The sequence below is a fragment of the Artibeus jamaicensis genome, unplaced genomic scaffold (genome assembly GCF_021234435.1).
Source record: "Artibeus jamaicensis isolate MK-2021 breed Jamaican fruit bat unplaced genomic scaffold, CSHL_Jam_final scaffold_1689, whole genome shotgun sequence".
NCBI classification, from domain to species: Eukaryota; Metazoa; Chordata; class Mammalia; order Chiroptera; family Phyllostomidae; genus Artibeus; species Artibeus jamaicensis.
The window spans coordinates 4,245,317-4,265,750 of NW_026522029.1; the positions used below are offsets into that span (position 1 = coordinate 4,245,317).

Here is a 20,434-nt window from a genome sequence, read left to right on the forward strand (position 1 = left end):
TTGAAGTAAATTTTATCTCAAAAAAGAAAATCCGTAAATAAATATTTCAACTCTAAAGTTAATGTTATGCATGCTGAAGAGTTTAGGGGTAAAATGTATTTATGTCTAAAATTTATTTGGAAATGCATAAAAAATAGATTGATAAATGTAGAAATAAGTAATATACCTAAAGCAAAATGTCTACAGTAGAATATAGGTGGTAAGTCTATGGTGTTCACTGCTCAATTACTCCAAATTTTCTGTAGATTTGAAAATATTCACAATAAATATTGGAAGAAATGTGAAAAGATGATATATTATTTCATAAGGAGAATATATTTTTCATAATTCTTTTAGGGAATGTGTGGGAAAAAGTTTGAAGACCTTTGGGTTCCTATTATCACCATTTGCTGATGAATTTTTAACCTAAACTTACAATACAAACCTCTCTCCAGAATCCCAATCATATTCCCATCTGTCTCTTGGACCATTCCATCTGGATTTCCCATCAGATCTAAAACTGGACAGATCCAAATATAAATTTATTGTCTTCCTGTGTCAGTTAGAAATATGATCAGTTACAAGTACAAGAATATAAGAGTCAAACAAAAACAAAGGTTATTTTTCTTACATAACAAGAAATCTGGGGGTAGGTGGCTGCTGGTATTTGTTCAGCAGTTCGACAATCTCCTGGTTGGCAGGTCTGCAGTTTTCCTGGCCTTTGCTCATAGTCACAAAATGTTCTATAGCTCCAAGCATCATGTCTGAGTTCAAGATGGGGAAAAAGCGATGGGAGCAATGCCAGTGACAAATGAATCTTTTATTAAGACAATTTTAGATTTTCCAGAAGCTTCCCAGCAGACATCCACACAAACACCATTAATCATCTTGTGTCACATGGTCACCCTAGCTGCAAAGGAAATCAGAAAGCAAGTACTTAGCTTTTCTATCCTCTGAACTGGATGTAGGGTTGGGTGACAGGTGAGCCCATCTGTAGTACTTGGAACATTCTCCCCCAAACCTTCTCCACCTTCTGTATTTTCTATCTCTGTTAACAGTTTCCATGAGCTGCTAACAGTTACCCAAGTAAGAAATCCAGAAGTCATCCTGCCGTCTCTTTCCCTTCTATATTCCTCATATCCGCTCTGTCTTGATCTTTTGTCAGTCTTAAATCTCAGCCTCCTTCCTACACCCACTGCCACTGTCCTGGTTCAGGTGGTCATTTCTAAACTGCTGTAATCAGTCTCAAGTCTGAACTTTTAAAACCATCCTCCCTGAGCCCCCAGCTTGGCCATTCTAAAAATAGAAATCTAACCATCTCTCCCCTGCTTAGATCTTGTCTGTGGCTTTGCATAACATCTAGTTTAAAGGCTAACTTCCTTATTATGTCATTGAATGTAGTTTCCTGCTTTCACGCTAATGTGCTCTTGAAAATGTGTTATCAGTTAGGATGCCCTGCCCCTGTCAAGGGTTAGATCCCTTAGGATGCAACTTTGTGCAGGAGGAGAGCTGGGGAAGACTACATTCAAAATCTAAATCTACTATGCTAGGCAGGCAACCATCTGTCTCTGCTACATGTGTGCTAAGATTGTAGTATGAAAGAACAATAGATTTGTACGTTATAATATAGGTTCTCTTCCTAGAGTATAGACTCTCTAATGTATTTTGTCTTAGAGACCTAAAATTTAACAATATATTTGACATATAATATCACTGTTGTTCATTCAGCTCAGAGATTTATTGAATGCCTACTATGTGCTAGATACCATTCTTTCATTGAGGTCTTTTCCTTTATCTTAAAACAGAGATGACAAATATAGAACAATGAGTGTTTGAAGCTAAAGATCTGCCTCTTTCTGCATACCTAATGATGTCCATCTCTGTCTCTGTTTCACTGTTTGAAGCTTTGGCTTATTACCAGAATCGGCACTTTAATTTTTCTGTCTTCTACTGACTTGTCATAAATAAAATTCACTTTGGATACTCAAACAAGTGTTACAGATGTAGGCAAAGATGGCAACACTGATACAAAGTGATTGGTCATCTGACACAATACAGCAATACCCAACACATATAGTATTTATTCTGTCCCACACACTGTTCTGGGCACTTGAATAATATTAACTCATGAATCTCCATAACTCTATGAGGTACGTACTATTATCTCCATGCTGCAGATGAGGAAACTGAGGCCTGACGATGCTTTTGTCAGTTGTCTGAAAGTTGTGCCCTAGCATCTTTCCAACTCATCTTCTCTGCTCCACTTGGGCTTAGCATAGCTCTAAGTTCTCCCAGGAGGCCTTGTGTTCTCCCACCCTGTCTAATTTGCACATGCTCTTTGCACTGCCTGGACGGCCCTTCCCCTCTGCTCAGACTCATTCTTCAAGGCTAGAGCAGGCCCACCCTCCTCAGAGAAACTTTCTCTGCCCAGTGCAGTGAGGCCAGGCGGCACTGGCCAGCGTTTTGCCTGATCCCCTCACTTTGCAGTAATTATTTGCTTACAGGTCTGTCTCTACCACCAGAGACAGGAGGCAGTGCTACCAGGCCCCCTTGATTCCACATTGTTGGGTCCTTGGGGCTTGTTGCTACGCTGCCTGGCCTATAATAGAAACTTAAACTTTTGCTGAATGAATGCATAGGCTCCCTGAATTTTACACTTTCTTGTCGCCCCCACACTGTCTGGCACCACATACTTTAGACACTTAGTCAACCAGAGTGGAAGCCTGATTTCCCCACCAGCAGCCAAATTTAATAAAACAAAGCAGAACAAAACCCACCCCCTCCTAACTTCCATATCCACATCCCTTTCCACGCTCTCCCATCGGTTGAATCCAGCAGGACCCTAAGAGTGTGACGCCCCCTCCACTGGCCGTGTGGGAAGAGCAAAGTGGGAAGCAGCCATCCGGGCAAGACGGTCGCATCCTGCTCCTTCTCCTCGTTCTTGCCTATTAAGGTAAGAGTCCTCGGAGGAGCGTGGGAGGGGCGGGGGGGGGGCATCCCTGGAAAGTGGCCTCCTTGGCCAATGATCTCGTCCGGCGCCAGAGAGCCACAGCCCCCAGGCGGAGGTGCCCGGCGACAGGTCATGCCAGCTTCAAGGCGGACTCAAATCCTCCTTCTCTATCTGTACCCTAGGCCACCTTCCTAAGTTTCCATAGCCACCGGGCCGTGTCCTTATCCCCAACCGCCACTGCAAGCCTCAAATGAGTCTGCACAGGGCGCTGATTAAGTGGGTCTCGGGTTCCCACTTAATTAAGTGGACGCTCCTTCCTCGCAGATGCTCGGATAACCACCGGGAGCTGAGCGCCTGCGGAGCACGTCATCTGGCATTGGGAGTAAAGAAGGCGGTCCCTGGTTCCGGAGGAGAGTGGGGACATGCTCCCACTGATCCCGAAGGCACCCCAACCCTCGCCAGCCTCTTCGCTCCGCGTCCTACTGGGGCCCTCTAACGCCCCCTGCCGGGGCTCGCCCGCCCTCTGCAGGCCCCGCCTCTGCCCCGCCTCCATAGACCCCGCCCCCGGCCCCTAGCGCTCCACCCCCTCCCCACCGGCTGCCTCCGCTCCTGGCACTCAATACCCACCCTGGGAACTCTGGATCCCGCCGCTGGGGCTGCAGCATGGGGCGCTTCCGCGGGGGCCTTCGGTGCATCAAGTACCTGCTGCTCGGCTTCAACCTGCTATTCTGGGTGAGACCCGTAGCCAAGAGGGCCGGGCAAGGAGGGGGCCGGGCGGGGACTCGGAGCCGGGGTCCCCCGGGTTCTGATCGCTGCTGCGGCGTCCGAGCCTGGCTCCGGGAGAAGGCAGGGTGTTCCAAACGGCGGAGGTGAGAAAAAGGCAGACAAAGAGGGAGAAGGGGGATGGAGAAGAAGAAAACGGAAAGAGAGAGAGACTGAGCAAGGAGAAATGGTGAGAAGGGGGAGACACCGTGGGGAACCTCCCCGCCTGGGTTTTCATCTCGCAGCTGGTGACTCCAGGTGCGGGGACGCTGGCCTCTCCTAACCTCCTGGAGGTCGGCTCCCCTCCAGCGGTGCACACACCCCCTTCTCGCTCCCCTCCACACTGGAGCCCGGGTCTGGCCAGGGCGCTGGGAGAGGAGACCCTCCCTGAACCGGGGCTGCCGAGGGTGGTGCCCCCGTGAGTCCACACACTTGGAGGAAGGCTGTGATGGTTTTGTGCTGGGAATTGGGAGCAGGAGAGAAAATGATATAGGAGGGGGAGAGGGTCGTCCTTTTTCTGAGTATCAGGGAGGGGTTCAGCTGAATGAAAAGAGGCGGTGATCCTCTTCTGTAAAGGGGACCGGCGGAAGGGAGGGGCGGCAGCATCTCCCCCAACCCCCAAACCGCAGCCTCTGCTCCATACTAATGCTCCCAGGGATGATCTCATTCAACTTTGCATTGAATGAACAACATTCTCCAGACTAGTGGTCCACTGAGAGACAGAGCCATGACCCCTGTCCCCCATATTACTGGGACAAGACTAGGGCTAGACCATCCCTAGATCCCTAGATCCACCATCTCAGGCCCTAAAGGGCTGTGGGACAAGGTTTGAAAATTGTCTGGTTTGCACATCCCCTCTTGGGCTTCCTCAAGAGAATGCCAGCCAGTATAACTGCTCAGATAGACCCAGAAGGAAAGTACAGAAAAAAATACATTTCTCCTTGTTTTGGGTGAAGAAGTTCTTGAGCCAGGAGAGAGTGGCAGGGGCCTGGGTGCTTCGAAACAACTGGGATGGAGGAGGTGATAGTTGTCCTAACTGCTCTGGGGAGGTTGTCTTCCCGTGACTGCAGCTAATCAATTATTGAATGATGGGCTCTGCTTGTGTCTGCCAATCCATTAGCCCAGATGCCTGGATTACTCCAGCAACTCAAGCTCTCAGAGGCCAACTTGCCATCTTCAGCATCCTTCATCACATCATCAAGGTGTGAAGAAGGTAGCCCGAAGACAGCCCCTGAATCTTAAAAATACACATGGCTTTTGTATACCTGGGCATTTCCACACAGAGTACTACAGGGAGGGGTATTTCTGAAGGCCCCTATGCTGTGCTTTTGAATAGCCTGCCTTAGTTTCAAGAGCTGTGCATTATAAGTATCATGCTTCAGTGACACCCTTCACTCTCACTGCTTACAAATTCAAAACGAGTTATATATGAGCCTGGGAAGGCTTGGTTTGGTGCCTGTTTAGTGCCTGACATCGTGCCAGCCTTTCCAGGGATAATGGGAGGCATTAAGGAATGTTTTCAATGTGTCCGGGACAGTACTATGCACACTGCATTCATTATCACAGTTAATCCTCACAACACTCCCAATGTGCACACTATTATTATCCCCATTTCTACAGATGAGGAAACAGAGACTCAAATGGGAGCTTGCCCAAAGTCACACAGCTAAGTGAGTGGTGACTCAGCCTCAGCCTACTTGCTGCTAAGTCTTGTGGCACATTACATTCCTAACCTGTGGTTCCCCAAGTGTGTTTCCTGGACCAGCAGCATCAGCATCCCTGGGAACTTGTCAGAAATACACCTTCTCAGCCCATTCCAGGGCTGCTGAATCAGAAATGCTGGGGGAGGGACCCAGTCAGCTATTATAACAATCTTCCATGCAATTCTGATTCATGCTCAAGTTTGAAAAATGCTTATTATTAAATAGGCATTATAAAGATGATTTACGCATATATAAATATAAATACACATATTTATTTACAAATATAAACCACTGCTGTCTGAGCTGCCAGTCTAGTTGAGGAAGTGAGACCAGTGCATACAGAACAAACAGCAAACAAAACGGGCCATGTAAAATCAAGTGCCCCACTGCCGTGTGAAATTCGTCACTCGACTTTTACACCGCCCACTTCCGGTCCAGGGTAACTTCTGACCAGAAATTCAGTAGGAGGAAAGCGATGTCTGAGTGCCTGGTGGAGTTAGATGCCACCCGGCGTTTGTATGATCGAATGAGGGAGATTAGCAAAAGGTCCACAGTGAGGAGTCAGGACAGTTCTCCGGAGGAGGGGGACGTCTAAGCTGAACCAAGGGGCCGGAGGACAGAGGTGAGGGGGGTAGGAGCCTGCCCTCTGACAGTGGGATCAGGCTGGAGTGCAGAGATCCCGAGTGAGGTGTGCTTGAGCAATTTATCCTGACTTCTGGTCCTCTGTGTTCTCATCTGCACAATTAGGGTAACAGAATTGTTGAGAGAATGAAAAGGAGATAGGGGAAATGTCTGAGCTCACCTTCCTATGAGCCTACTAGTATACAGTAAGTGCTCGAAAAATATTGGGTACTATTATTGAATGCCTGGCACATAGGAAGCATTCAGTAAAAGTTAGTTCTCTTTCCCTAATCCCTTAATGTTGGGAAATAGTGTATGTTTGCCAAGCAACAGACAGCTTGTCTTCATTTTAGGATAAGCATGCATTATCTTCTTAATCTGTATTTGTGGATTTTCCCCACTAGAACTTAGAACATTCTGAGAGCAGGGATTTTTGTTTCCATTCTGTTTGAGGCTACATGTCTGGAACAGTGCCCAGCACACAGGAGGCGCTCGATAAATGTCTGCAGTGAATAAATGAATGAGCAGGTTAGAGGGCTTGGTACAAATGGTCTTCCCAGTTTGCACAGACAGTCAATTCTCAGCTTTAGCTGGAGGACCGAGACCTCTTTCTGCTCATTACTTACTGATTTGTTCTGTGTTTACACAGACTGAGCCCAGGAGGGGAATATGGGGCCTTCCTGTCTCCCAGTTTCCAGGGGGAGGGGTCCCGAGGGTCTCAAGATAGCAGCCGTCACAGACAGCTTTCCCACATCTATACCGCACGGCCGAAGGGAAAGGGGCTAACTGAACCAGGCAGCTAATGATTCAGGGGAAAATGACTGTTTGGGGGAAATTACCTAGATACCTACCTCCACTGTAACTGAGGGAACCCTTTTCCAGAAAAGCCCCACCCTGGTTTCTGAAGTTGTTTTTTCCTGGTTAGAGGGGTTCGTGGGAAGTTTGGGGAAGGGGCAGAGGGTGGAGGATAGTTCCCCTGGAAGGATAGGCGTTAGCAGCGACTTCAGTGTAGTGTTTACACACACCCTTAGATGCTGTGCACCTGCCCTTCTGAGGCATCTGGTCCCCGCTCTGTAACAGCACTCCCTTCCCGTCAGGAACTCACCAAAAGGCAGGCACAGAGTAGGGGTTGGGGTATGTTTTGCAATCTGCAATTTGACAAATTGATTTGCAACCTCCTTCTGGCAGGTTGGTTTACATTTCCTTAGGCTGTGCTCCTGGTTTTATAAACATTCAACTAGATCCTGCCAGGGCCGGCACAGCACTCCCTGGCCCAGGGCCACTGGCTGGATGCGCCACTGAATTTTACAAAACAAAAGTAAAGCCTAGCCATGAACCTCCTGGAAGTTAATTTCTGTTCTCGTGGTTGGTGTCTCACGTGAAAGAAACCCTTCCCAACATCTGTCAGGCCTAAATTCGGACACTACAATCACACTGCTTCACATATTCCTATGCCTTTCACTGAAATCACCTTTAGTTTTTTCCTCCGTTGCATAGCAATAGAAATAACACACCACAGTTCATCAAGCCACAGATGTTGGCTTAAAGAAAAACCTCGGCACTGTTTATCCCTTGGTTTATTGTTGTATACTAAGCGCTTTCCTATCATTGTGCTGTGCGTTGAACTATTCGGGGTTACCCACCAACAGGAAGCGGGGCTGTTCATTGTTGAAAGTCAGATGCCATATATGGCGTGTTTGAAGTCGCTTTCTTTCCCTCTTACTGTGATTAATGCCGCTCTGGGGTTTCACTGAGTGATGCCTGACAGGTGCTGTTAGGAAAGCCGGTGTCACGTGGCCTTAGGAGGGAAAGACGTTTGAGCCTCCTGAAGCTTACAGAGGTTGCCTCCTCCTCTTCCCCAAATTTCTTTCAAACAATAACTTCAGAGCTCCTACCTGCAAGAAAAGGCTGATTTTAAAAATACCCGAAGAAAGCATTCTTGGGGGTCCGCCCAAAAGCTACACTTGTAGATCTGCCCAGAAGGCAGATAGGAATTTCCTTGGCCTTGTTGCAGGATAGTCCTTATTTCTGATTTCCACCAAGGTGGGAAGAGAGTGGCAGTGGCCAAGTCTCCCCTAATGTGACTGAGTGGGCCTGGTGTTGGGAGGGGCCAGGACTCGCTGATAGAGCCCAGTCTGCAGAGGCTGGAGCTCTAGTTCCAGTCATCTTGTAGACCTGGGGCGGGTCTAGGCAGGTGGCAAATCATATCTCGGAATTCAGAGCCTGCAAGGGGGACACAGCAGCGCACTGCCTGGGGCCATCCCTGGTTGTACTAGTTACTCATGAGGGGAGCTTGGTTAGCAAGTTTTTTGGTCTCCTTGAGCCTCAATTTTCTCACCCATAAAATGGACATGATCAAGTACCAGCAACAATGTATGGTCCTAGTGCAGATAAGGTGAGTAAATATATTTAAAGTAGCAAATATAGACTCAATGTAAGATGTTAATGGTCGTATTTAAACACTGGAAGTAGAGTGGAAAGGTAGACTCCAGAATCCAAGAGGTTCATAAAGGTAAAGGAAACTTGGAAACAAGCATCCCAGTCTAACCCGCCAAACTAAGTCCCAAGAGTCCTGTCGCTTATCAGAAGTACGAGCCGGAAGGAGAGACCCCTTCCTCAGCAAACATATGCTGACCTTCTACTATGCACCTGCCACCCAGCCCAGGGCTGGGCATTCAAAAATGATTAAGACACAGTCCTTGATCTTGAGACACCTGTGCCTTTCTCTCTGTAAAGTCTTTGCTCGGTGAGGGCTGTGCTGGTGGCTTCCTCCTCCCCGTCCCTCAGCCCCGAGAGGAGGCTTCGCGGTCACTGGCAAGGCCTCCCACGGGGTTGTGTGTGCTGACCCAGCACAAGAACTGTTTGTCCCTGGCCCCGCCTCTGCGTTGCCAAGGGGAAACCAGTGGGTGGCAGTGGGAAGACCTTGGTGATCAGTGTCGCCCAGCCTTTAATGTGCGTACAGGTCACTGAGGGATCTTGTTCAAATATGTTCTTCTCTGGAGGTCTGCATGTCTCAAAGCCCCCGTGATGCTGCTGGTCCAGGGAACGCACTCTGAGACCACTGGGTGACGTGCAGCCGGAAGTGGTCCCAGACCCACCGGTGGCTCTCTTTTCTGAATGGCACAGGGAGTGCCCTTCCTCCTTGCCCGCTCTCCTGGCTTTCCTTAACTCCAGTGATCACTTTGCCGTTATTATTTGAAGGCTTTATTTCTTACATTAAAACTCAATAGTTTCTAGAATTATGCAAAATGTAAAATAGCCTTTGCATTTCACTGTGTTATTCTAGAAGATCACCCGTGCAGTGTCTTTGGGTCTCCGGCCATGTGTGACAAAAGAGAATACAACCTCCATCCACCACCTTAAAATTGACAGTTAACATCACAACAGGGCTGTTCCTTTATAGCAAGTGATGCTGTGCTGCCCACTGAGGTAGCGCCTGTCGTAGTCACTGAGGATTTAAAGACAAGGGACTGAGAAAGAGGCCAGTAAGATGAGAATATCAGATGGGCTGGGAGCACATCGTACAGATGAGGAGGGGGACCTGGGCCCACCTTCTTCATCCTCTTCAGATTTAATTGGGGAAAAAATAATACTGATAAAATACATATGAGTGTTTGTTTATAACGTGCTTTCATATGCATTATCCCATTTGATCATGAATCACAACAATCCTGTGAAACAATAGAATTATTCCCATTTTACAGATGTAGAAGCTGAAAGTCAGGCATAGTAGGTGTTATGTCTGAGACCAAAGAGTTAGAGAGAAGCAAAGCCAGGATTCACACCTAGGTCTTCTGCTTTTTTGTTGTTGTTGTTTAATCCTCCCCTGAGGATATGTTTCTGTTGATTTTTTTCTTGTTTTAGAGAGTGAGAAACATCAGTGTCAAAGAGAAATATCAATTGGTTGCCTCCCACATGCACCCCAACTGGGGATCGAACCCACAACTTAGGGATGTGCCCTGACTGGGCATTGAACCTGCAACCTTTTGGTATATGGGATGATGCTCCAGTCAACTCAGCCACTCAGTCAGGGCTAGGTCTCCTCATTTTAAATCCAGTGTTCTTTTCACTGTGTTAACTTATAAGGGCATGGGGAATATAAGGTATGAGAAACGCTACCAGCTTGGGAAATGGGAATTCTGTGACCAGGAGATTATATCCAGTGTTGGATTTAGTCGTGGTGTGTTCCAGAAAGGCAGGCGCAAAGGGAGGCATAAAACACCCCAGGTCAGTTGAAGGCCGAGGGAAGCCAGAAGGGAATTGAGAAAGGGTATGTACCAAGAGACTTCATTTCATTAGCAAACACTTGAAGAAGAACAGTTACCATTCTATTAATGTAAGCTATGAGCTGCCAGCTTTCCTAAGCACATTTCGTATCTTTAGTCCCCAAGGTGACCCTCAGTTGTTGTCACCCGCAGGGAGACTTGCCCAGGAAATCAGACCCAGCCAGTGACAGAGCTGGGCTTCTGTGTGTGGCCACAGACTCTGGTTTTAACCACTCCGAGTCTGCAGACTGATGAGGAGAGAAGGTGGAAGCTTTGATGAGCACATGAATTCTAGACCTGTGCTCTCCAAAAGAGTGGCTATGCTATTCATCACGCAAAGCTATTAAAATGAATTCATATTAAGAGAAATTTAATATTCAGCTCCTAAGTCTCACTAGTCACATTTCACATGCTCGATAACCATTGCTGGCTTAGTGGCTACAGGACTGGACAGCACAGAGGGAGAAACTTACACTTATGTCATTGGAGAAAGTTCTATGGGATAGCTCTTGCCTAAATATAGTTATTCTTTGTCTCTTAAGTTATTTTCTCCTGTTTTTCTCTTATGGGTCTTATAAAAACTATAAAACCAAAAAGAAGGAGGGGACACAGTTTCTGCAAAGAGGCACTGACATGGTTAGAAGGTTTAGAAAACTCGGGGAATTTCAGCTGTCATGGAAAGAGTGTGGACCTAAGACCACAGTTAGAGGAAGGCAGTGGCGGGCTAGGCTCTTGCTGTCATGGGAGTGGTGTTTCCTCTCTTGGGTAGGGTTAAGTTTCAGTTTGAATGTAACATTAGCAAACCTACCATCATAACAACACTAAGGGCCGGGCTGAGTGTGCAATAGGAGCTCATTTCATCTCCTCGGAAGGCACTATTATTACCTCCACTTTGCAGCTGAGGAAGCTGAGAGTGAGAGAGATAAAGTGACTTCTCCAGGACCACAGACTAGTAAATGGCAGAGCCTGATTCACACCCAGGAGGGCTCAGGTCCCGTGTGGATCCACTACAGCTGCTCAGCACCACAGCGCCGTCCATGTGGATGCTTCTGGTATTATCCCGTCTAAGGGCATCGTTACTCAGTCTGTACTCAGAGGAGGTAACGTTTTCTAGAAGAGCAGTTGGCAAATGTTCCAAAGTGTGTGCCAAGCCTTATCCTCTCCATCATGACGGTGAATGGGGGAAAGTCAGCTAGTAAACTGGAGAATCAGGCAGGACTGGCAAAGGCCCCGCAGTGGGGCAGGGACAGGGGCCTCGGAAGCTGCTGCCACTCATCACAGCGCCCCCTGCTTTCCTGTGCGAGTTCAAATCCGTCCAATCCCCTGTGTGGCCAGGCGCTCCCTGCCTTCTGGACCACAAAGATTTCTGGTGAAATTGCTGTTAAGAAAAATCTCTTTGGAACACCAAGCTAGCCTTTAGTGATTTTTACTGGCTTCCATCCAAGCTAACTTGGTAATACACAAAGTGTTTTCACTTGTTCCAATCTAACCTGAGTTCTACTGAAACACACTTTTTTTCTCCCACTGCCTCTCAGTGATAACTAAAACTGGGTGCGGTCCTTGTTACCAATTGATATTTAAGAATCCTATGTATCTGCTCAAGAGTCATTCTCTCAGGCTATCTTAAAAAGATATTAGGCTATTAAATAGGTATTGTTTAATTCCCTGTTTCAGTCGACATAAACTCCATACAGACGAGATGCTATGGTAGTCGGTGTAGCCCTCAGGTAGGTGTTTACTGAGGGCGTGAGCCTGGGGTAAGAGCCAGCTGCGCTGCAGGGAGGAAGTCCAGAAAACACAGAGGAGACCATTGTTGTCCTCCTGGAGCTCGTCCCCCGGGGGAGGGAAGGCAGACCTCGGGTTTAAGTCACTTGGGTGACTTGGTGGATTAGATTCCAATCTTCTGCGTATTTGCTCTTCACTTGATGAAGCCATCTGCTCCCCGGGATCATTAACTGTAGTCCATGATATTTATTTTGCTAGATGAAAACTGTACAGCTATCATCTTTCCTCATTCTTGCTGCTCTCTCCTGTCGCTTTCCCTAGATTTCTTTAGAGAAAAAGAATTGTGCATAACCATGGAATAAATACAACACACTTCCCACTATTTATATTTAAGTTTTCTGCTTTATCATTCACAGCAAGCTTTACATCAGCTTAGTTTCCTTGCCCTGAGCTCGGTGTCGTCCCCCCCCCGCCACCCCTTTTCCGCCTCCTGGCAAGGCAATGTCACTTCACCCATGCAAGTTAAGTTTATAACCAGCGGTCCCCAACCTTTTTGGCACCAGGGACTGGTTTTGTGAAAGACTATTTTTCATGGCCTGGGTGGGGTTGGTTCAGGATGGTTCAAGTGCATTACATTCAAGCTCACCTCCTGCTGTGCGGTCCGGTTCCTAACAGGCCTGGACCAGTACTGGTACACACCTCAGGGGTTGGGGACACCGGTTTATAACAATCTAAACAGAAGATGGTCGTTCAGCAGGAACACACAACCAGATGTTCTTTCCAGGATGCACAGAACACTCCGACTCTGTCATGGTTTGGAGTGCTGCGAAGCTCTGATTGGTTTATAAATAGGTCCTTACCTGAAGGAAGTCTTTCAGGGATTTCTCAGCATGAGCTTGTTCCTAGGAAATTACTAGGAAGAAAATCGTAGGGAATCAGAAACACGGGTGTCTAACCAGTGCATTTCCAGCCAGCAGCCCTCTCATCCCACGCTGCCCCAGTTCCATATCTCTGGTCCCAGGCTGAAACAGGGCAGCCAGGCTCCCGGAGTGGGTTTGTGTGGATGTCCCACGGGGCTTGGCTCTTGTATTTCTTGACAAAATCCCTGATTTTGAGAATATGCCATCGAATCCTTGCCTTGCTTTCATGGCAGACCATGACGAAAATGCTGGGAGCTGGCTTTCCTCCTCAAGAACATTAGTATCCTCTTCCAGAGCGAACGTGCTCCTGCCTCATGGCCGCTAAAAGGATGTGAGGGCACCGCCCTCGTGGTATCAGAAAGCAGCGTGCACTGGCAGCAGGCGCTGAGCGCTGCTACACGTCGGGGAGGACGATTGCCATCAAGAGTGCGTGTTAGCTTAGGAGCTTTTAGTGGAAACTGCAGGGTTTAAGTATCCTTTCCAGCTCTGTGTGACTTCATCCCAAAGGGGAGAAAGCAAGTGATTGGGTTGTGCATACACACGGTGTTCTCCCTGGAGAAGCAGAAGACAGTACTGACTCCACTGGTTCTTCCGTGTGGGTGCGCCGTGCATGCTGCTGCAGTTGTATTAAGTATTCACGTGCTTCTGCCTGTAAAAGGTGTGCATAGATTTATCCTCTGTGTCCACATGTGATGCGAAGCACACATCCTCGCAGGCTTAGGAGACACGGAACTGACACTGCATGCTCTAATTTGTTCTGTGTTTCTGTGGGAAAGTCCTGTTGCTGAGGATTTTCAACAGTGTGTTCACACAGCGCCTTCTGAGGGGTCTGCACAGTGCTTCCCAGAGCGAATGAACTTGAAACCCTACTTTGCAAGGTGTCCCCTTGAAGGGCTATGAGGAATGTGAGAAACTGCTCCTGTCAGCCTCTCCGAGGTCCTGTGCCATAAAGAAAATAAATACCATTCATTGGGTGGCTTAAACAACAGGAAGTTATTTCTCACAGTCCTGGAGGCCTCAAGTTCAAGATCAAGGTGCTCAGCTGGTTTGGTTCCTGGTGACAGCCCTGTTCCTGGCTCACAGATGGCTGCCTGTTCCTGTGTTAAAGGGAGAGAGGGGGAGGCATGGGAGAGAGAGAAATGTAAGAGCACAATCCCATCTTGAGGGCTCCGCCCTCGTGACCACATCTAAACCTAATCATCTCCCAAAGGCCCACCTCCAGATACCATCTCCTGGGGGTTAGAACAGAAACACAGGAACCTGGAGGGCGGGCACAACTGAGTCCACAGCCCTCCATTCGCTCGCTCAGCAGCTGCCTGTTTGAAGCCTGCTCTCCAAGGCAGCGGGGCCAGTGCTCGGGGCCAGCAACGCAGACCCTGTCTCTGCCCTCTCGTGGCTCAGGACTTAGTAAAAAAAAATTACAAAATATATAAACAGAAATGCTTAGAGGACACAGGAGGGAAGGCAGGTACCTAAGCCAGGTATGCATCCCAGAGGGAGTGACATCCAAGCTGAGAGCCCTGCGTGGGTGTGAGTGAAGTGGGCAGGGAGGGGAGCTTTCTAAGCTGGAGTGGGAGAAAGAACCGAAACTGTGTGGCTAGAGCATCTCAGGACAATTCATTGTGTCTCCCATCGAGGTAAAAGCGAGTGCTGTGTGAGAGCTTCCCCCAGTGATGCTTTTCACCCAAAGGGGAACTTTCAGTGGGGCTTAGTCATCAGAGAGCTGAGCAGCCTGTGTTTGCTCTTCGTGGTCAGCGCCGGCCGGCCTCCCTGGGGTTGGGTGGGGGGAGGCTGCACGGACAGGAGATCTGGGGAGTAATACTTGCATTTTTTGCATCTTCAAATTGCATTCCTCCAACTTACTGCTGTCTAAAGAACCATGTTTGTGATTTATGAAACTTTTTTAAGTGAAAAATATATGTCCTTAAGATAGAACATTTCATCAGCACTTCCAGGAAATATATAAATAGAGTAAAGTAAAATAAAACAAATCCATTAACAAGTTCTGCTTCTTGCTAAATGACTTATTTCTGGGTTTTTTTGTTTTGTTTTGTTTTGTTTTGACTTTCTAGAGAGAGGGGAAGGGAGGGAGGGAGAGAGAGAGAAACATCTAGCCCACAACCCAGGCACGTGCCCTGCCTGGGAATCAAACTGGCAACCTTTCGGTTCGCAGGCCAGTGCTCAACCCACTGAGCCTCACCGGCCAGGGCAGGTAGCCATTTCTTAGAGGGAACCTCTTGTCCACCAGTTTGCTTTAAATGCTTTCTAATCAGATCCCCTCCTCCCCTACTTTAGTTTTAGAACACAAACTGTCTTCTCTAAAAACATATGCTTACAATTTGCAATTTATATAAAGTTAGCTACTGAAATAACTTGCCCATGGAAATGCATAATATAATTGTATCTAGTGAGCCGTTGGCTGATGATATGGATTGATGTGTCCTATCCCTTTCACTACTATGTTCTCATACTTTTTTTTCTATTTTACTTCCCTCTTTTTCAATACTGGGCACAATTTTGCCCTGAGACTCCAGTCTGGTCACACTCTCTGAGAGCCTGAGGCACAGCGGGTGCTCAGGAAAGAAACAGTGACACAAAGAGTGATATCTGACATCTTCTCACGGCCGGTTCTGTGACTGAGTCCTCACCTGCAGGGTGAGTGTCCCTCCTGGGCCGGCCGCTGGGGGTCTGAGCCCCTGAGATCCTCCAGAGGCAGAACCACGTCTTCCTTATCTATGAATCCTTGACTCCTGGTTCACAGTAGATGCTCAATAAATGTTTATAAAGTGATTAACATCCAAGCCCAACTCATGCAGCTGTATGGAAAAAGCCCATTCCTGGAAGAACAATAACATTTCTGGTGCCAATTACCAGGCCTAGGAAGTGTGGGGTGGAGGCTGGAGGGCTTCAAGCTAGAAAGGTTAAAACTTAGGAATCGAGGGGGCTTCACACAGTTCATTCCATGAACCTTCTTTCCCAGGGTGTGGGCCACACAGGGCAACGGGACTTGTTCTTAACTGGGCTAGTCTTTGTGAGTCTTTTTCAAACAATTTCTAGTAGAGCAACCAAAGTTCAGCGGACAGAGAGTCATTCAAGAGCCTTAGAAGAAACGCTAGTTAGAAAGGACTTCTTCGGCCATGTGTCTCTGTTGATGCCACTTTCCAAAGCAGTGATCACTGTTGTCACAAGCAGCCCAGGCCTGGCCAGGTCTGCCCCCTGTATCCAGGCCACAGCAAGCAGCTGCAGGCAGGAGGATTCCCTCTGCGCAGTGATGACGTTCAGCTAAGCCACAGTTTCCTTGACTTAGGAGGAAACCCGTGTGGTTTGGGGTTGAGGGGGCGTGGATAAGCAAAGTGCAGATATTTTCTCATTGTCCCGTGGCTTTAAATTGCAACCTCTCTTTTAATTTTCCATTGTGCATCAAACACGTCTGTGCCAGCGGTGGGCAAATGTATTCCATCTGGGAGGACGATCCAGACAGCTATAAATTAGAGTTTGTGTACAGAAATGCCAGAAATGTGGTCGTGTGGTAGGGTGTCCCTGGGACCAGTCACCTCCTCCACAGTCTGCTCCGTGGCTGCGAGCCTTGGCCTGATGCCTCTGTCAACAGATTTCACTTTGCATTTGGAAACTATCTTTCCATCAGGTTGCCAGAGATGGGGGGTGGGGGGGTGGGGTGGGCACACCCGCCCCAGACAGGCTCCCGCACTCCCAGGATGGTGCTTTCCCAAGGGCATCACTGTCTTTCCTGCACCTGAAACAGCAATGACCTTGAAGCTGGTTTCCTCCCAAACTCAGGCATGACCCAACTCTCCCCACTTTGTCTTGATAGAACAAACTACCATATCATGCTTTAAAAAAAAATCCTTACCTGTGGTCATTTTTCATTGCTTTTAGAGAGAGGGGAAGGAAGAGAGAAAGAAGCATTGATTGGTTGCCACCCAGACTGGAGAGGGAATTGCAATCGAGGCATGTGCCCAACTGGGAATCAAACCCACAACCTTTCAGTTACAGGATAATGCTCCAACCAACTGAGCCACACTGGCCAGGGCCCCATATCATGCTTAAAAAAAACCTCATAAACTCATTTAAAGTATGCTTATTGCAGAAAACTTAGAAAATATAGTGAAAAGAAAAAGTCACTTGTGATCCCACTCTTTGAAGATATCGTTAATGTTTTAGCATGATTTCTGTCAATATTTTTCCACGACGTGCTACCCTTTTTAAAAACGCAAAAATCTCTTCAAGCTGGTGGAGCCCAGCTCCTTCAACTGCCCCCCTCACATTATCCAATTAGTGCTCTCCTCCGAGTGCTGGAAACATTTAGTTATTCCACATTAGAGACTCCAGCTGGTAGAACTCTGTCCCTCCGGCCCCTCCTGGCTGAAGTCATGCCAAGCTTCTGCAGGGCCTGGCCACAGAGGGACTCGGCCTCCAGGGGACAGAGGGTGAAGGACAAAGCCCTTATATAACTCCAGCCAGAGAACCCCAAAGGGTAGCGCCAGGTTTTACAATCAGCCCCACAGATAGAAGGACCCCCTGTACCAAGGGCTGTGCTGGCTCCTGGCATCAGTGTTGTTCTTCCTACTCAACATCTATGTCGCAGGCTGTATCCTTCTGTCTTCCTTTCCGGGGCAGGGGCAGCCTCTACCCTGTGTGCCTGGCCACAGGCCAGGGCAGCCCAACACTGACTGGAGCAGTGTGTAGAACCAGGGTGGGGCTATTTTTATATCTTTGCTTCCTGTCCGCTGGTGCCTTGAGTCCAGAAGGTGCCCAGGGAATGTCTGCGAGTTGAGTGATGCAACAAAAGTCGAGATGGGCGTTTGTGGACAGAGAGGACGCTGGGGCTGGAGCCTGCCTACCGGCAGTTGTGACAGTCCTGTGGTGGCAGAAAAGGACCCCCAGCTTTGGTGTGCAGCCTCACGAAGCCCTCAGAGTGGCCGAGGGGAAGCAGGCAAGGCCCTGCCTCTGCCCAGCCACTGCCCGCACCAGCCACTCAGCCTCACCATGAGTCGCACGGTACACAGACCATACTTCTTCAGAAAATTATTTTTTCCTTTCTCGCTTTCCATGGAAACCCAAAATAGCAACCAAAGGAAAAAAAATGCTCGAGCTCCCTCCCTGTCAGCAAAACCTTCCCCGGGCAAAGCAGTGACCGGGGAGGCCCCAGGGGAGGGAAGGAGGTTTCCAGATGCCTCTAAAGCAGCTTTCTCACTGGGCACTGCCCTGCATGCTCATGAGGTGTGGGCAGGTCTGAGGTCGGTGTGTTTGCTTCTAGGTTAGAGAGGCGGGTTCCCCCCAGGTCTTAGAGTTCACCCTGCCCTCGGTGACCCAGCGTCTGAAACACAACCCTCTCTCATTGTGCTGTTTGTCAGGAGGTCCAAAATGCCCCACAAGGGACAGCAAGGCAGGGCACAGATGCCTTCCAGGGGGGCTGTTACTGGAAAGTTCTTTTTTTTAAAGTATTTTTTATTGATTATGCTATTTCAGTTTTCCCAGTTTTCTCCCCTTTATCCCCACTTCACCCTGCACCCCCCAACCCTCCAGCATCCCCTCCCTTAGTTCATGTCCATGGGTCGTACATGTAAGTTCTTTGAGTCCTCTGTTTCTTATACCACTTTTTATCTCTCCCGTCTATGTTATGCCTACCAATTATGCTGCTTCTTCCCTGTACCTTTTCCTCTCTACTCCTCCCTTCCCCCTCCCCACTGAACTCCCTCTGTGTGATGTCCATTTCTCTAATTCTGTTCCTGTTCTGGTTATTTGCTTAGTTTTAGTTTTTGTTGTTTTTCTTTTCTTTTAGGTTCATTTGTTGATAGTTGTGGGTTTGTTGTCACTTTACTGTTCATATTTTTGATCTTCTCTTTCTTAGATGAGTCCCTTTAATGTTTCCTATAATAATGGCTTAGTGATGATGAACTCCTTTAACCTGACCTTATCTGGGAAGCACTTTCTCTGCCCTTCCAGTCTAAATGAAAGCTTTGCTGGATAGAGCAATCTTGGGTGTAGGTCCTTGCCTTTCATGATGCAAGAGGAAAGGAGAAAGTTACCTACAAAGGGATGCCCATTAGACTATCAGCTGATTTCTCAAAAGAAACCTTGGAGGCAACAAGGGGCTGGAAAGAAGTATTCGAAGTCATGGAAAGTTCTTTCTGAGGCACCTTCCAGGCTGCACAAAGCTGCGAATGCCCCGTGACCCAGGGCAGCAGCCAAATGGAAACACTGTGTTTGGGAGCAGGAACTTCGGTTCCAGTGTCACGTGAGGGGCCTGGGGGCTCTGAGCACTTCATGTCACCCCCACCCCCACCCTAGTGAAGTGGGAAGGCTGTGGCCTTCCAGCCCCTGCGTCCTGGGCCACCACTCGCTCGTGGGCCGCACACACGCTCCCCTTCCATTCTTCGTAAAGCTCTGGCCTTCACTTTCCAGCTGGCGGGGTCGGCTGTCATCGCTTTTGGACTATGGTTTCGGTTCCGTGGCACCATGAAGGATTTCTCCTCGGAGGACAAGTCCCCAGAGTACTTCTACATAGGTAAGTGACGTTAGCTTCCCTAAGCTTTAGCTAGGGCGGCCCTGGAGGCTTAGGACAGACCTGTCCCTGGACTCCTGGGGAGGGGCCAGAGGTAAAGGAAGCAGGAGAAGCCTGAGCCCCTGAAGAACCCACTTCTCCTACACTGGGGGGATGGGGTCCAGGTGGGGAGGGCCCTGTCCCTCCCCTGCCCGCCCCTCACACGGTTCACCCCTGTGCTCTCCACAATCAAGGAAGACCAGTGCGGTAGACTGGCCTGCAGTGCTTCTTTCAGCCGCTTCAAGAAAAGAAGCCCAGAATGGGACTGTAATTCATTTCCAAAGAATTAGAAACTCCATTTTGCCCCAGTAAAGAGGTTATGCCCCTGTCGGTTACTCACTGTTCCACCTGGGGTGCCTGAGGCCCTGCAGACTCTGAGAGAAACTGAATTCAAGATGAGGAGACATCTCAGGGTTTGGAGGTGCTAACCTCAGTCCCTCCGTGACCAGGGACGCGGAGAGCTGGGGAGGGAGGGTAAAGGGAGGGCGGGGATGATGGGGAAAGAGGCCTCAGTGGGGGAGGGGCAGCAGCCCCCTCCGTCCGGTGAAGGATGGGGGGAGAAGTGTCGGGGAGGGTGTAGCCTCCCATTCTGAGACCACATGACAAGTCAGGGCTGAGCACTGCCCCCCGGTTCAGAGTCCTCTCTTCATCCGCTTCCAGTCTTCTTCTGTGGCTTTTTCTCATTCTACAGTTACACGCCCCTGGACTCTAGATTCCAAAATGCCCAAGACTGTGGTCAGTACAGGGGATGGCCCCATGTGACTGGTTGCTTTTAGATCCACGCAGCCACAGAGCATACACTTCAGTTGCTTGTGGTGACCTCTGTGCTTGGGGTGAAGCAGGATCCTGCCGAGATCACTTGCTGCAGCCCCAAGAAGAGCAGAGCTAGTTCCCGGGAGGGACCAGTGTCCAGGCCCCACTGACAGCCAGGGACATCCTCGTGA

General features: G+C 48.7%; 1 protein-coding gene across 1 annotated transcript in view; it reads left to right on the forward strand.

Annotated features, from left to right (window-relative positions):
* Positions 1-3,525: 3,525 nt before the first annotated feature.
* TSPAN2 (tetraspanin 2) overlaps positions 3,526-20,434 on the forward strand; it is a 37,911-nt gene continuing 21,002 nt past the window's right edge. The window contains exons 1-2 of the mRNA XM_037135105.2: positions 3,526-3,661; positions 19,352-19,454. Of these exons, the coding sequence (XP_036991000.1) occupies positions 3,593-3,661; positions 19,352-19,454 (172 nt within the window). The 5' untranslated portion in view covers positions 3,526-3,592. The remainder of the gene's footprint in view (positions 3,662-19,351; positions 19,455-20,434) is intronic.